The sequence below is a fragment of the Vanacampus margaritifer genome, chromosome 2 (assembly GCF_051991255.1).
Source record: "Vanacampus margaritifer isolate UIUO_Vmar chromosome 2, RoL_Vmar_1.0, whole genome shotgun sequence".
Taxonomy (NCBI): Eukaryota; Metazoa; Chordata; class Actinopteri; order Syngnathiformes; family Syngnathidae; genus Vanacampus; species Vanacampus margaritifer.
The window spans coordinates 6,870,736-6,886,242 of record NC_135433.1 but is presented as its reverse complement, the minus strand read 5'-3'; the positions used below and the strand labels follow the sequence as shown (position 1 = coordinate 6,886,242).

Genomic DNA, 15,507 nt, shown 5'->3' with positions numbered 1-15,507 from the left:
ATTGCAAACAACCAATACGATTCAAGCCCCGATGTCACTCGCAAGGCCCCTCCCCTTAAAGGTCCGTACGTACAGAATCTGCGTTTGATAAAAAACACAAAAACAAACACAAAGCATTGTGTTTCTTTACAGTATATTTAATTGTTTTATGCAACGCAGTTCTCTTTTTCTGTATTAGAGAACAACAAAAAGGTAGGAGTTTTTGTGGGCAGGAAAACGTTTCGGACGCAGACCGGAAGTTAAACACCGGAACCCGGACGTTTTCTTGTCGCAACTTCCTGTTGTGTTGGTCATCTTTCAAACCAGGAAGATGGATTTGCTGTCGAACAAATGGACTTTGAATTTTCTACTTTGTGTGTTTTTCATCGGTAAGTTGACATCAGGACAGCTTTAAGTTTGCGTATCTTAGTGTTTCCGTGCACCGGGGGAGTGTTTCCGAGACAAAACGTTTCGCTTGTTCCGACTTCTTTTGTGAGTTAGCTAGCCTTATGCTAAGCTAGTAGTGAGCCGACTTCTCAAAATTAGCTTGTGTCTTAAATGTCGGCGTCTTAGTACGTTATCAATCCAGTGGAGGTCGGCCCTCCGGTTAACGTATCGTGACTTTTAAATCACGTAACGTTAACGTTTTTGTGTGCTGACGATCTGGATTAGTGCTTCTACAATGGGCGTCTGATCTTGAGCGTGACTACTCGTGATTTTAAACCGCCGGAAGCTCAACAGCGGCCTCCAATGATATCCCATGTACGATTTATGTAATTTATCGTAATTTGACTATAAACTTAACACACAACTGTTGTGAAGTGTACGTTAAATCTTGTTTAACTAATTCCGGGCTCCCTGATCAATTCGTCATGAAAATAATCCCAGAAAATCAACGTTTAATTAGTTTATTTCTAACCTCACCTTGAATTAGGGCTATGCCAGTGGTTCTCCATCTTTTTACACAAAGTACCCTCTCAAAATATACTTGATTGATTGTGATATTCTTGGCTGTCCATGTACCACCACAATGGCTAACATTTAACTGCAGTCGCCTTGTAGGATTAAGTATTCATAAACAAAAAACGAAGCAGAGGTTTTATTCATAAAAGTATACACTATTTTTAAATAAGACACTTTAACGTGCAGTTTTGCTCTGAAATGACCTTCCAACAATTTTTAATCAAAAAGTGTAAGTCACAAAAAGTATATATATCAGTCCTGACAAATAAAGTCAAATTCAGTGATAAAAGTTGGTTATATTGACCAACCTTACTTGATGTCCAAGGCTTTGTTGTGGAATGGTGACCACAGGTTTTTATTTTTGATCATTTCGCTGTTATTTGCTCACCTAGTATTCGCATAGCCATGCCTAACAGGAAATATCGCTTTGGTGCCATCTGGTGGCCACTGGCCACTATGTTCAACCGAGGGGAGAAGCTTCACCTTTTTCAGACCATAGCCTGGTCTAATGGGAAAAAACTGCGTTGCCATCATCTAGTGGCATCTGCAGACAATTACAAAGCATTTTAGGTTGGTGACAATTACTTACTGATTGTTTGCTATTTGTGGCAAAAAGTGTGGGTAACTTCACTCACTGTACTGTGATGGTATTGTGCTCCAATTAAAGTGTTGTTCTTATAGGTGTCGGCTGTACTTCAGTGGAGAAGAAGATCTACGTGCACCTCAACTACACCGTCCCGTGTGTGCGGCTGCTCAACGCTACGCATCAGATCGGCTGCCAGTGTGAGTAAAGCCGCCATATGAATCGATGGGCGTATTTCATAGCTGTGTTGATAATTGAGTTTGTTCTCCACCAGCCTCCTTGTCCGGAGATGTGGGCGTGCTCCATGTATTGGAGTCTGAGGAAAACCTGGACTTTGTGCTGCGCACGGGTCTCCATTCTCCCTATATGGTTATCCTGGAACACCAGCTCTTCACCAGGTTTTGTTGTTGTTGTTTTTAACAAGGCATTACCCACATGTAGTGGTTTCCCTGACCTTCTGATCCATGCTGGATCTGAGACACATTTTCAGAAATAGACAGATTAAACAAGATTGACATGGTTGTTTAATTAACCCTGGAGAACCCACGGGGTCAAATTTGGCCCCTATAAATTCTGCTACTCAAATAACAAAGACTTTTTTTTTGTTTTTTTACAAATTTAACTTCAAAAGTCCAGAGTGCCACTTCTGACCCCTGCATGGGGCCATCTAGTGGATGAATATTGCACTTACATGAGCCAGAGTGGTGGTGACAAGATGGCTGGCAACATGTTGTTTTGTTGAGCTGGAAATCAATCCAAACAAAACCATCTTCTCAGCAAACCATCAGATGGTAAAATTGTGTTGTTGTTTTTTTGTTCATCTATTTCATATCATGTTGCAGAATGCCTAGGAGTATATTTTATATATATATATTGATAAATTAGCAACTCAAAAAAAGGGTTAAAATTGAAAAAAAACCCCATATATTTTGGTGTTCCGTGAACTTATAGCAGTCATTTAATGTATAATTCATCATTTTCCAAAGAAGAAAAGGGTTCTTGGGTTCTCCAGGGTTAAACAAGATTGACATGGTTGTTTAACTTCTCGCTTGATGGGTTGCCAGACAACTATTTGTATACACGCAATTAACAAGTACATTTTCCATAATGGTTTCTCTGTACCAGGTCCATCATGATGAAGCTGAACAACGGTTCCAGCAGGGTGGCGGGTGTCGCCGTCGTGGCACCCAACGCCAACCCAGCAGAGGGCTTCTCGCCGCACGACAGGTGTCCCAATGAAAACACAGGTGCTTTTTCGACACTTTCTTTTTTTTTTTTTTTTACATGACTCATTTTAGTCTTGTTATTGGTTTGCTAATAGATTGCTCTCCAATGGAAACGTGTATTTCCGATGTTGGTAACTTTTTATCCAATTCCTTTTTTTATCCGAAAATGAAAACATGTTTTCATTGAAAATAATTGGTCGTTTTCAAGTGAAAAATATTATACCGGTAGCTCCAAGTTTTTGTTTTTTACTGCTCTGTTTATCCAAAACACAATGTTTTAAAAAAAACTTATTAGAATTCGTTTTTCCCAAAGTATGAACAAACTCCCATTTTTGCTACTCTGTAAATATTAAGTAACACAATGCTTTCCCAAAATTTTATGTTTTTTTTCCTTTGTGCAAATCTTTTTTTTCCATATATAAAACAATTTTTTTTAAACTAATTTTGTTGCTTTGCAAAGTATTTTAGCAAATCGTCATTGCTATGTGAAAAACACTTATGTCCATTTTTATTTTGCATTTTTACGTTTTTGGGATGTCTGCTTTCAGTTTCATCCCAAAAACATAAAAATGACAACAATTAACATACTGGTAAGTGTTTTGCACATAGCAGCGATATCAATGATGTTCAATGAAAAACTGACTTCAAAATATGTTTTCTATCCAAATCCATATTTATCTTAAATTGGGCAAAAAAGCACTCTGGTATATTCATGTTCCTTCTAAAGATTCTAACTGCATATAGTCGATAAGAACCTGTATCGAATTTTTTTCTTTTTATCCAAAATCCAAATTCGTTTTTATCCAGAACATGAATTGAAAACGACTCTCATTCGTCATTTCATGTCATGTGATGAAATGAAAAACATTAACGTATTCCCCTAAATGTTTTTCAATCCACACGAAAAATACTGGACAAGTGCACGTATGTTCTCTGACCAAACATTTTAAAATTTTAAAAAAGCACACAGATATAGATGGTATCCAATGAAAACATCATGAGTACTCTATCTACTTCTTTTTTTATTCTTTAATTCTAAACATGAAGATTTTGATGATTAAACAAAAATCATTGCCCTTCAAGAAAATCATTCATCTAGACAATGTTTTTATCCAATTTCATACAATTCAGGATTAAACAACAATACATATTATAGATGAAAACCCTTATCTCTAATTCTCCATTTTTTTAAAGTCAAAACACGAAGAAAGCATTTTTTTTTTCAGATAAAAAAAACAAACAAAAAAATAACAACACAGTTGTAGACAAGCAATATGTAATGAATAGAAAAACTCGATTCGACAATATATCGCGATATTACAGCCCGCAATTCTCGAATCGATGCAATATGCGTCCAAATCGATTTTTGAACATGCATTTTTTAATGGAAATATTCAACAGACCGTCTTACTTAGGGTTAGGATTCAGACATTAAGCATGGGAGAATGTTATATTAATTAAACATTAAGCCTTAATATTTTATTTCAGTGCTGTTCAAACATGAACAGAAAAGCAGTGGCTCAGTTATAAACCTGAATTTTCAGATAAATATATACATTTTCATAAAAATCTTACAGTGTACATGTAAAAGTTTACAGATTAGTATTTTCTAAATTTGAGTTTTTTAAAAAATTGCAATAATCAATTTATCGATTCGTATCGGGATTAATCGAATCGTGACCTATGAATCGTGATACGAATCGATTCGCCAGGTACTAGGCAATTTGCACCCCTAGTAACGAATGTTCATGTTGTGTTCATGCTAGGCGTGTATTCCGAGAGCTACGACCCGGCCTTGGCTCACTGCAGCACGATGGCGTGGAATTCTCTGGGCAACGGCTTGTCCTACGAGGAGTTTGACTTCCCCATCTTCTCCCTGAAGGATGACAACGAGACACGCCTCATCCGACAGGTAGGCGCCGCTGCGGGTTCTTCCCACCGGCTGAGCAAGAAGAGTGCAAGTTTGACATCCCTTGACTCCATCTCTGGCAGTGCTACTTGGACCATAACCGCCTGGTGAACGGCAGCGCCCCCCAGTACCCGCTGTGCGCCATGCAGCTCTACTCGCACATGTCGGCCGTCACCAACACGGCCACCTGCATGAGGAGGAACGATATCAACTTCAGCATCACGCCGGGTAATTTGGCTTGAAGGTTAACGTGCGGTTCAGCGTACCGGACGAAGTGTCCCGTAACACTTTTTGCTCCCGTGTAGAGTACGTTTGCGACCCGCTGGGCGACTTCAACGTTTGGGCCACCACCAGACCGCTCAACAACACGGCCAAAGGACACAAGATGTCCGAGAGCGTCGTCATTGCGGCTGCTCGGGTGAGTTATTTACTCCCTTATTACTTCCGTCGCTGCTATGTGGAAAAACACGTCAATTTTTGTCATTTTTTCCATTTTTATGCTTTTGGGATAAAACGGAATGCAGACATCCCAAAAATTTAATTAAAAAAAATATTTAAAAAAATGAAATGGACATAAGTGTTTTTTATGTCAATGTCAACTCCTCAAACATTCTGTAAATATTTAACTTTTTTTAAAAAAAAAAACTTCATTTCCAGATCTGCTTTTATCCAAAACATCAAGAAAACATCTTTTTGTTGTTGTTTTATAATAATAATAAAAAAAGAAGAAATTGTTATCTAACAAAAAACAACAATTTATCCAAAACACAAAGAAACCCTTACTTGTTGATTTTTTAGTAATCATAGAAAACACATACATTTTTTTTTATTGCTTTCCATTGAAAAACTCCCCAAAATGTATTTTCATCCAAATGATGTGATACACGACATGAATAATTTTTGGGGCAAAAATATTTGAATGCATTTTTTTTTTTTTTGATAGAATTTTTTTTATCCAAATGTAAAAACGAAAATGTTTTCTTCATTTTTTTTTGCCAATGATTAAAAAAAAAACTTAATGACCAATTTTTTATTTTTTTTTAAACAATATCTAATATCTGAAACACAAAACAAACCTAATGTTGTATAGCAGTTGTAAATATTATCCTGTCCATTGGTTTAATAACATCTCCATTTTTTTTTAATATTATAGAAAAAGACTTAAAAAAAATTGAAAATACAAAGAAACCAGATATTTGTATTTCATATTCGGGATCAAAATGAAAAACCGATGCCTGCCGTTCACGACGGCATTGCTCTTCTTCTCCCCCTGTGAAGCTGGACAGCCGATCGTTCTTCTTCGACATCGCTCCTGGAGCTCAGAGCGCCGCCACTGGCTTCATCGCCTTGCTGGCGGCTGCCCACGCCTTGCGCAACGTCACCCAGGCGGCGCCGCCCAACCGCACCATCCTCTACGCCTTCTTCCAGGGGGTTCGTCCGCTAATATTCACCTTGTTGATTTTTTGGGCGTTTGAAAATAAACAAACGGTTCTTATGAACCCACAGGAAACGTTTGACTACATCGGCAGTTCCAGGATGGTCTACGACATGGAGAACGAGCATTTTGTGGTGGACTTGGACAACGTTCATTCTTTGTTGGAGGTCGGACAGGTGTGTTTGAACATGCAGTTGTGTTAAGATGAAAAGCAACACGGGGGCTTGACTTCCTGTGTATGCCATAACAAGACAATGAATAATAATAATAATAAAAAAAAAGTTGGTTGGCGTCTTTAAACAGATATTAAATACATGTATATCATCTATTTTAAGGGTAAGAATCTTTGAATGTCTCTCGATTCGATTCCGATTTTTGGGCCTGCGGTTCGATTCAGAATTGATTTTCGATTATGTACGATTTTTTTATTCAAAATGATTCGATTGCCAATGATTTTTGCTTCAATCTATAGATGTGCAAGGTATTGTAATGATCTACTCCAGTCTGACTCGCTAATGCTAATTAGCGGCACTTTTATCACTCAAAAAAATGGCCCCAAGCTGAAAAAAAAACAAACTTTTATTGGAATAACTTGATCGTGACTTTTTCCTTCTACTCTCTAATGTGGCTACAACTTAACATTGTATTAGACCGCGTGGAACCACACTGCCCCGCAGTGGCCAAATCGAGTACAACATGAACAGGGCTACAAATAAAGGCACACAAAGACAAGACAGTATAAAATAATTTAAATAAAATCGATTTTGGGACATTTAAAATTGATTCTGAATCTAAATGAGAATCGATTTTTTGGCACACCCCTAATTTATTTATACAAATAATATATATATATATATATATATATATATATATATATATATATATATATATATATATATAACCATAAACAGGTGTAACAAAAGGAGTGCTTTTGCTTTTTTTTGCTGAATGTGGATGTAGTTAAACCAAAAAGTAATTTGAATGTGTTTCATCCAGGGTTATTATTGTTTTGGATTTTTCATTTTAGTTAGTTTTTATTTTATTTTGAGTTTTTTTATTTTATTGGTTTTGATTAGTTTTCAGGGCGGTTCTGTTAGTTTTTATTATTTTTAGTTACTGTAAAAAATGCTGAGTTTTAGTTTAGTTTGAGTTAATTTCAGTATTAGTGTTGTTTAAAAAATAAAGAGTGTGTTACTTGTGTGCAATATTTAATAAACACCATTGTGAAATGATAAAAAGTTTCTTATCTAGCGTTGCATTTCGGCTGAGTTAAATGAAAGAGGAGGCGAGTCGAGCCATTGGAGCAAAAAGTCAAGCACGCAAAGTTGTTGTCTCGGAACGACATCACCTGAAGGTGCTTTTCTATTGGCAGCTTCTGTGTCACACTTTCAAACCTCCTTATTCCGGTTAATATCCAAATAAATATAAGTAAAATCATGTTTAAAGTCCATCCCAGGGGCTCATGCATTAAATTAATTACCATAGACTAAAACAAAGGAAACATTTTTCTATAATTATAGTTTTATTTTTGTAAACGTAAAATGTAGTTTGTTAGTTTTTTTTTTTTTGTAACTTTATTTTTAACATACAAAAATGAAAAACATTGCTCTGCCATCGACTTTCATCCAGATCTTTTTGAATACGTATAGAATAGTTTTCTCTTTTTTTTTCTTTTAAAGAATTTTGTTTACATTTTTCAGTTTCCGTTATAAAATCACCTTGTTTTCACCTAGGTGGGCCTGCGTGCCGACTCGCAACTGTGGCTCCACTCGGATCCCGTCTCAAGGAGGAACACCAGCGTCGACGAGGAGGTTTGTCGATCGCCCCTTCCCGGCTCAACGCATCCCGTCGGACCTCCTTTATTAAGCTTCTGTCGCCGTGTGGCAGGTGAGGACGCTGGTGGACAACGTCCAGTCGGCCGTGACCGCTTTAAACATCTCGGCTAGCGAGCCCGCCGCGTCGCAGCCGCTGCCGCCCTCGTCCTTCCAGCGTTTCCTGCGATCTCGGCCCATCCCCGGCTTAGTCATCGTGGATCACGAGTCGTCTTTCAGCAACAGGTGAAAAAGTGGCATGGGGGGGATCTTGTGTGTCAAGGAGACTGTTTTGTGGAAAGCACTACAGATGCTCCCCAACTTACGAACGAGTTACGTTCCGAGCGATCGTTCGTAAGGTGAATTTGTTCGTAAGTTGCTTCAGTGCTATATTTTGTATTATAATTTATGTTTAAAGAGAATACGTACTGTACTGTACTACGTATGTTAGCGAGAGAGAGAGCGAGAGACACACACAGTATGTACATGTACGTAATAAGATAAATAAAATGAAGTTTAACTTACTTTTGGAAGATGTACTCGATGCTTAAGGAGAGGAGGAAGAGGAGGATTTTATATCATGAGAGGTTCTTCGTTGTCGCTGGAATGGGCTTCAAAAGTTACTTCCTCCTCCGTAACTTCAATGTAGGAAGAAGTTGAGGGTCGCGGAGAAGAAGATGAGGGTTGATGAGTATCTTTCCTTGGAGGATTTACTAGAAACTGGCCGAAAGAAGCGATCTAACGACGAATGCACAGTTTTCTTCTTTTTTCATCATAAATGATGCGGTAGCACTGTATGGCATCATTCAATTGATTTGCAACCTTTGTGCAACGGAAGACAAAGGAAAAATGGCGGCCGGTCGCGAGGAGCTCACGCCCGAGCCGTTTTTTTTTCAAAAACCAAAAGCATCGCTGAAAGAGCACATTGTTGACGACGATGATCATCATCGATGATGAAGATGAGGGTGGTGACTCCGTGGTTGGAAAGCATTGACGCGGCAGTAGAAGACGTTAGATGGAGCTAGATGGAGGAGGGAACGGGCAATGGCGAGCGTTTGCAAGCAGCTCTACACTTACAAGACGAAAGGCATTGACCAACGCTTAAATAGTACATTGATGACGACGATGATCATCATCGATGATGATGAAGGTGAATCCAAGCTTGACGGCGAAATTGGAACCGCTGACGCGGCGGCTATGACGGTGTCGTAACGCAGAGCGCAACGTTCAATATTTGGGTCTTGCTGCTCGAAGAGTGCGATGGCTTTATCTATGAGCGACAGGCGTTTCTTCTTCTTCCTCCTCCTCGACACGTTGCTGAGCCTCCAATGCTGGGTGAGCTCTCACAGCGCCAAGCGTCGGTATTAGCGGCGGAAAGAAGCACTACAGTACTCGGAAAAAGGTGCGCAATAAAAAATCTAACTTACAGCATCTCTTTCCGAACATTTTTTGACATGCGCGCAGACATGTTCGTATGTACCGTTGTTCGTAACTCGAATGTTCGTAAGTAGGGGAGCGTCTGTACTTCACTTTTATATTTTCATGCAGGATCGTGAGTGATCGGCGGCAACAATGGATACGCAGAGACTGATTTATTTTTTATTCCCCCGCAAACAGCAATCAACACACTTCAACGCTAAGCAGCATAATATGATCATCATCAGCGCTTACCTTGACACTAGACCGGAGAGCCGACGGTCCGGGTAGAACGAGCTGCTTAACGGCTGGGCGACCGTACGCTTCCCTCAGCTGACTCTACCCGAACCGCGCGCCGCTCCGTCTTTTATTCTTTAACAAGTCGGGATGAGCGTGAGAAGCCGGGCTGGCCAAGCCCTCTCCCAGGCACCCTCAAAAACATGTTTGCAAAGCAGGGAGGACTATAGTATAAACAAGGAAGAGTTCCCAGGCTGATTCCGCCCTTTATTCACAAATTGTTGGGCACCGGGATTCGTACAACAGTTCAGGACTACCGAACTGAGTGGTTAGAGTGTCCGCCCTGAGACTGGGAGGTCGTGGGTTCGATTCCCGGCCGGGTCATACCAAAGACTATAAAAATGGGACCGATTGCCACTCTGCTTGACACTCAGCATTAAGGGTTGGAATTGGGAGGTTAGATCACCACATGATTCCCGAGCGCGGCGCTGCTGCTGCTCACCGCTCCCTCAGGGGATGGGTCAAATGCGGAGAACAAATTTCGCCCCACTTAGATGGGTGTGACAATCAGTGGATCTTATCTTATCTTAACATATCCTTATATAAGAGGTTACATGAGGACATATCAAACCATGGTTATTTTCCCTTCAGCGACGTATTGCAAACTCTCTGCACGGCTGTCAGGGGTTTTGGCCCTGGATCATGATGTTTGAGGGAGAAAAAGTGTGGGGCTGATTATTATGTAAATTAGCCCTACTTTTGTGGGGCCGATAATCTTTCAACACAGACACACTGTTAGAAATGGGCGGAGAAAAATGAATGGTTGTTTAATTTTACGCTTGGTGGTTGGGCAGGCACACAAGAAACACAACTAGATCTATACAGGCCATGATGAAGTCAAATTTGCATCAAATGTCAAATGTCTCCTGCGCAGGTTCTATGAGAGCATGTACGACAACGCAGAATACCTGCGCGTGTCGTACCCGCAGAACATGACCCGAGAGGAGCAGCTGCAATTCGTCACGGACACGGCCAAGGTCTGCCTCGGCGCCATCAGAAGATACCCCCATTTGTCACGATATGCTTTGGGTCAAGATTGTGCGTTATCTTTCAGGCTCTGGCCGAGGTGGCCACCGTGGTCGCTCGGGCTTTGTACAAGCAGGCGGGGGGCGAGCAATCCCAGCTGAGCGCCATCAACGCCGACGCCCAACTAGTAATGAGCGGGATCCTTCCGTTGTAGTTTCTGTGGCGTAAATCAGTTGCTGGGTTTGTAAGCTTTTGCGATGTTGGTTTTCTTTCCCTCAAGGTGACTCAGATGCTTTACTCGTTCCTGATCCGGTCAAATAACAGCTGGCTGCAGCAGATAGTTCCCGCCGACCTCGCACCTCACCTGAGTGAGTTGTTGCAATCTCATTCCATTTGCCGCAACTCCCTTTCACATGCGTGGGCGGTTGAGACTTTTCCGTACGACGCGTCACAATAGCTCCGCCCCAATTTTGCGTGAATCGGTGAAACTGGTGCTGGGGCGGTTTTGCAGGGGAAGCGTTTCTCAAACGCTGTAGATGGCGACACGTAGCAAATAATTGGTTCACGCCTTGTCGCGTGAACTGCCGAAGCCTTCTCAGATGAGAGGTGAAACGTCTTCGAAGATTTCGATCGCTTCAATGCTACAAGTATAAAAGGGAATAAAATCATATTTTAGACTATTACAGTGAAGTGTGAAGTGCCAATGAAGGCCTCTTCGCCGATGCAATTCAATGTCTTACCTTGAAAAAATAAAACTCCATTTGCTGTCTGTAGTTGAACAAATGAACAGACCCAGCCATTATTTGAAAAATTATGGTATCAATTTTTTGGGGGAATATTGTTAATTGCCAAATATATTCGGCACTTGCCAAAAATGTGGAATTTCGATTATGGATGATTTTTGCTTCCAAATGATTTGATTGACAATGATTTTTGCTTCAATCTATAGATGTGCAAGGAATTGTAATGATCTACTCCAGTCTGACTCGCTAATGCTAATTAGCGCGCTACTCGCGGCACTTTTACCACAAAAAAAATGGCTCCAAGCTGAAAAAAAAAACCTTTTATTAGAATAACTTGATTGTGACTTTTTCCTTCTACTCTCTAATGTGGCCAAAACTTAACAGTGTATTAGACCGCATGGAACCACACTGCCCCTAAGTGGCCAAACCGGGTACAACATGAACAGCGCTACAAATAAAGGCACACAAAGACAAAACAGTATAAAATAATTTAAATAAAATAGATTTTGGGACATTTAAAATCGATTCAGCCATTATTTGAAGAATTATGGTATCTATTTTTTTTAGAATATTGTTAATTGCCAAATATAGGGGAGCACTTGCCGAAAATGTGGAATCACGCACCGAAAAGTAGGCATCTGTCAATGATGGCCCGACGGAAGTGGCCACCTCTGTAGAATATTATTTTTATTATTATTGTTATAACGCTTCATAATTACAGTTCAATGCCTTACTTTTAATAGACACAATTTCCTCCTTGTGGTTGAGCCATTATCTGAATAAATACAATTTGTAGAATATTGTCATAAATATTTGTTTATGCAAAGTAAGGCCTCCTCTCTAATAAATGCCTTACCTTGTAATAAAAAACAGTTTCTCTATAGAGTTAATAAGCAAAGTTAACACTCTTGGCCTTGACTACAGTATTTATTATTTTGTAATCTTGTCATGAAAAGATATTTCTGAAAATAAAGAACTCCTCTTTAATAAATGCCTTACTTGAATAAATGCCTCACTAAAACAACATTAGTCACTCTGCAGTTGAGCAACTAAATGCCATCAGACACTATTTTAGGAAATAGAGTATATATTGATTTGGAATAGTCTTACCAAAAATGAGTTTTGTGCAACTAAAGACCTTCTCACTAATAAATGCCTTACCATGTCCAGTTGGGAAACGTTGTTTGTTGTGTGCTCCAGAGGACACGGCCACAAACTTCTACGTGGGGGTGGTGCTGCAGTCCAGCGAGCCCACACACCTGGTGCAGTACCTGCTGGCCAACCTGACCGGCAGCGTGGTCAACGTCACCCAGCAGGACTGCCAGAGCCAGCGGATGCGCGAGAGCGACACCGAGAGCAAACACGTGAGCGGTCGTCATAGCGACGGGCCACTCGCTCCCGTGGAAAACCTTAACGATCGTTGCTCCTTTTTAATCAGATGTACACGTACTCGTGGGTCCAAGGCCCGTTGCCGCCCAACGCCACCGAGAGGGCGGGCTACTGCGTCCGCTCCACGGTGCGCCTCTCCAAGGCGCTGTCGCCCGCTTTTGACCCGCTGCGAGAATTCACCTCCACCAACTATTCCACCTGGACGGAGTCTCGCTGGAAGATAATCAAGGGCCGTGTGTTCCTGGTGGCCAGTCATGAGCTCGAGGTAGGAACGCGTGCTATACATCTCCCATATTTAATGCGCTCAAATGCAACATATTCAATATAGCATCTTCAATCATGTATAACAAGCTAACGTACCAAATGCAAATCATATGTTGCAGACAACTCCAATAACGCTTTCTTAATGTACTTTACAACTCCAATAGAACCTATTTAATGTTCTGTGCAATATTTTTTGTTTTTATGTGTCCTGTTCAGATGCTTATTAATTCAGCATAGAGAATTGGGATACCATTTTATGCCGGTAAAGTGTTATACAACACTTGATACCAACATATTTACATAACTCAAATTAAATTATAGAGCACTTGCGGGTGAAGAAAGTATTGTATATTAGTTTAAACATAAAGACATTAGGGGTGTGACTTGCCTAGTAACTGGCGATTCAATTCGTATCACGATTCTTAGGCCACGATTCTATTCAATACTGATTAATCCTGCTACGAATCAATAAATTGATTATTGCAATTTAAAAAAAAAAAAAATTTTTAACTCAAATTTAGAAAATACTAATCAGTAAACTTATACATGTACACTGTAAGATTTGTATGAAAATGTATTTATTTATCTAAAAATTCAGGCTTATAACTGAGCATTTAACAAACAGGTTGCAGTCTGTTTCATGTTTGAACAGCACTGAAATAAAATATTATGGCTTAATGTTCTATTAATATAACATTCTTCCATGCTTAATGTGTGAATCCTAACCCTAAGTAATATGTTTTGTTGAATATGCCCATAAAAAAATTATGTTTAAAAATCGATTCGGCCGCATATCAAACCGATTCGAGAATTGTGCGCTGTAATATTGCGATATATTGCCGAATCAATTTTTTTACAACACCCCTAAAAGACATCAAACACTACTACAATATTTACTCAATGCAACATTTACATAATGTAGACCACAGTATTTAATGTTGTTAACAACTCTTAACGAAGCATATTTTATGTTCACCATTTTTCCATCATATTGAATGTTATTTATACTACAAATTAGGAATGCACCGAAAAAATTTTTTGGGGCCAAAACCGAAAATGAGAAATGCTTGGACTAAAACCAGAACGCCCCAAAAAAAACCTATGCCATTTTTTTTATTATCATTGCATTATAATTATTAAAAATTATTATATATTATTGGAAAATATTTAGGCCTATTTAGCACGGGTATTTTAACAAAGCACAATATAAATTTAAATTCCGACCCCTTGAAACTCTCTGCATTTTCTGTTTTTGTTTGAAATTAAAACTAAGATAAGTGGAATTTTAATACTTCAGATATTTTGAAATTTAAAAAAAAGTATTATTTACTGCAGCAAACAATTGGGGGAGCTATTTACTTAAGTTTTTAACTTTTGAAGGCATGTTCCTGCCCCTGAAAGATCCCTTGAACTTTCTGTTAGCTTTTTAAAAACAAAGATGTCTATTGACTAGACACTGTTCAATAAACATATGCTTAAAAATAAAATAATAATAGCTGAAGTGTCTATTTTTTATTTTTTTTTTGTCACTAGTGACAACGAATATCGGCATCCTTGACTACTAATAATTGGTATCAGTGTCTGCCCTAAAAAAAAAAAATCGGCCTACCTCTAGCCATTTGGGATCAAAATTGAGTGTTATGTTGTATTGTAAGTTTTTTTTTTTTTTTTTACTAATGGGGAAAAAGCAAGCTTAATTCTTGTTTGCACCGACCAGATGGTGACGCTGGGCGTGGGCGTGGGCGTGCTGCTCGCCTCTCTGCTGCTCACCTACATGCTCAGCTCCAAGGCCGACATCCTGTTCAGCTCTCAGAGGGAGCCCACCAACGCCACCTACTGACCACAATTCCAACGAGTACTCACTACTACATTTACCTGCCTGCAGACCCCCCCGGACCAATGTTGCTTCAGTCCAAAACACACGAGCAGGTAAACGCCCCCTCTTGAAGGTTGTTTTAGACCTCAAAATGGCGGCACGTGAGGGTCCTAAAAACATCTGGTCAGGTACCAGCAGCAGGCCTTGGAAATTATGTTCATATTTCTTTTTAAATTAACGTTCTTGCTTTTTATTTTTGGTTTGTACGAACAATGACCAAGTATGTGTTCGAGTATGTTGTGTAGTTGATTGTGTATGCGCGAGCAATGATAAAACGAACGTGTGCGTGAAAAGCGATTGTCGTGTGCAATACTGTAATCTTTGTTGTAAATAACTGTAATTATCATCAATGTTAAGAAACCACTTTTTCTCTGGAGTTGCGTTGAACAAAAAAAGAAAAAAGAAAAAAAGGCATTGTAGATGTTTAAGTCCACACGTATTCTAGACAACGATGTGTTTTGCACTGCTTACTTCCATTTGGGATGGACTTCTTTGGTTCCAGATTCATGATTTCACAATTGTTGACATCAGCGGCGGGAATCTTTGACCTGCTGTGATACCTTGATGAGAAAATAAATATGGCTTTTACACTTTGTATTTTCTTCAATGCATCAAGTACACAAACTAACAAAAAGCTTTTTAATGTTCTC

General features: G+C 39.5%; 1 protein-coding gene across 2 annotated transcripts; it reads left to right on the top strand.

The window, feature by feature from the left end:
- Positions 1 to 252: 252 nt before the first annotated feature.
- Positions 253 to 15,452, top strand: ncstn (nicastrin). 2 transcript variants are annotated; one of them, XM_077555859.1, is made up of 17 exons: positions 253 to 368; positions 1,624 to 1,725; positions 1,800 to 1,923; positions 2,651 to 2,772; positions 4,518 to 4,663; positions 4,744 to 4,888; positions 4,966 to 5,078; positions 5,939 to 6,091; positions 6,167 to 6,271; positions 7,829 to 7,906; positions 7,983 to 8,152; positions 10,494 to 10,596; positions 10,674 to 10,772; positions 10,866 to 10,953; positions 12,529 to 12,692; positions 12,767 to 12,982; positions 14,699 to 15,452. In XM_077555859.1, the coding sequence occupies exons 1-17, from the start codon at positions 311 to 313 to the stop codon at positions 14,819 to 14,821; spliced, it is 2,109 nt and encodes a 702-aa protein (XP_077411985.1). In that variant the 5' UTR covers positions 253 to 310; the 3' UTR covers positions 14,822 to 15,452. The 2 variants fall into 2 exon arrangements, with proteins under 2 accessions (XP_077411985.1, XP_077411984.1); XM_077555858.1 differs by having other exon boundaries at positions 12,499 to 12,692.
- Positions 15,453 to 15,507: the final 55 nt, after the last annotated feature.

Coding starts and splice junctions, on each gene's coding strand:
- ncstn (XM_077555858.1), top strand. CDS start 311: ATGGATTTGCTGTCGAACAAATGGACTTTGAATTTTCTACTTTGTGTG. Junction 369..1,623: donor ACTTTGTGTGTTTTTCATCG/GTAAGTTGACAT, acceptor TTGTTCTTATAG/GTGTCGGCTGTACTTCAGTG. Junction 5,079..5,938: donor TCGTCATTGCGGCTGCTCGG/GTGAGTTATTTA, acceptor CCCCCTGTGAAG/CTGGACAGCCGATCGTTCTT.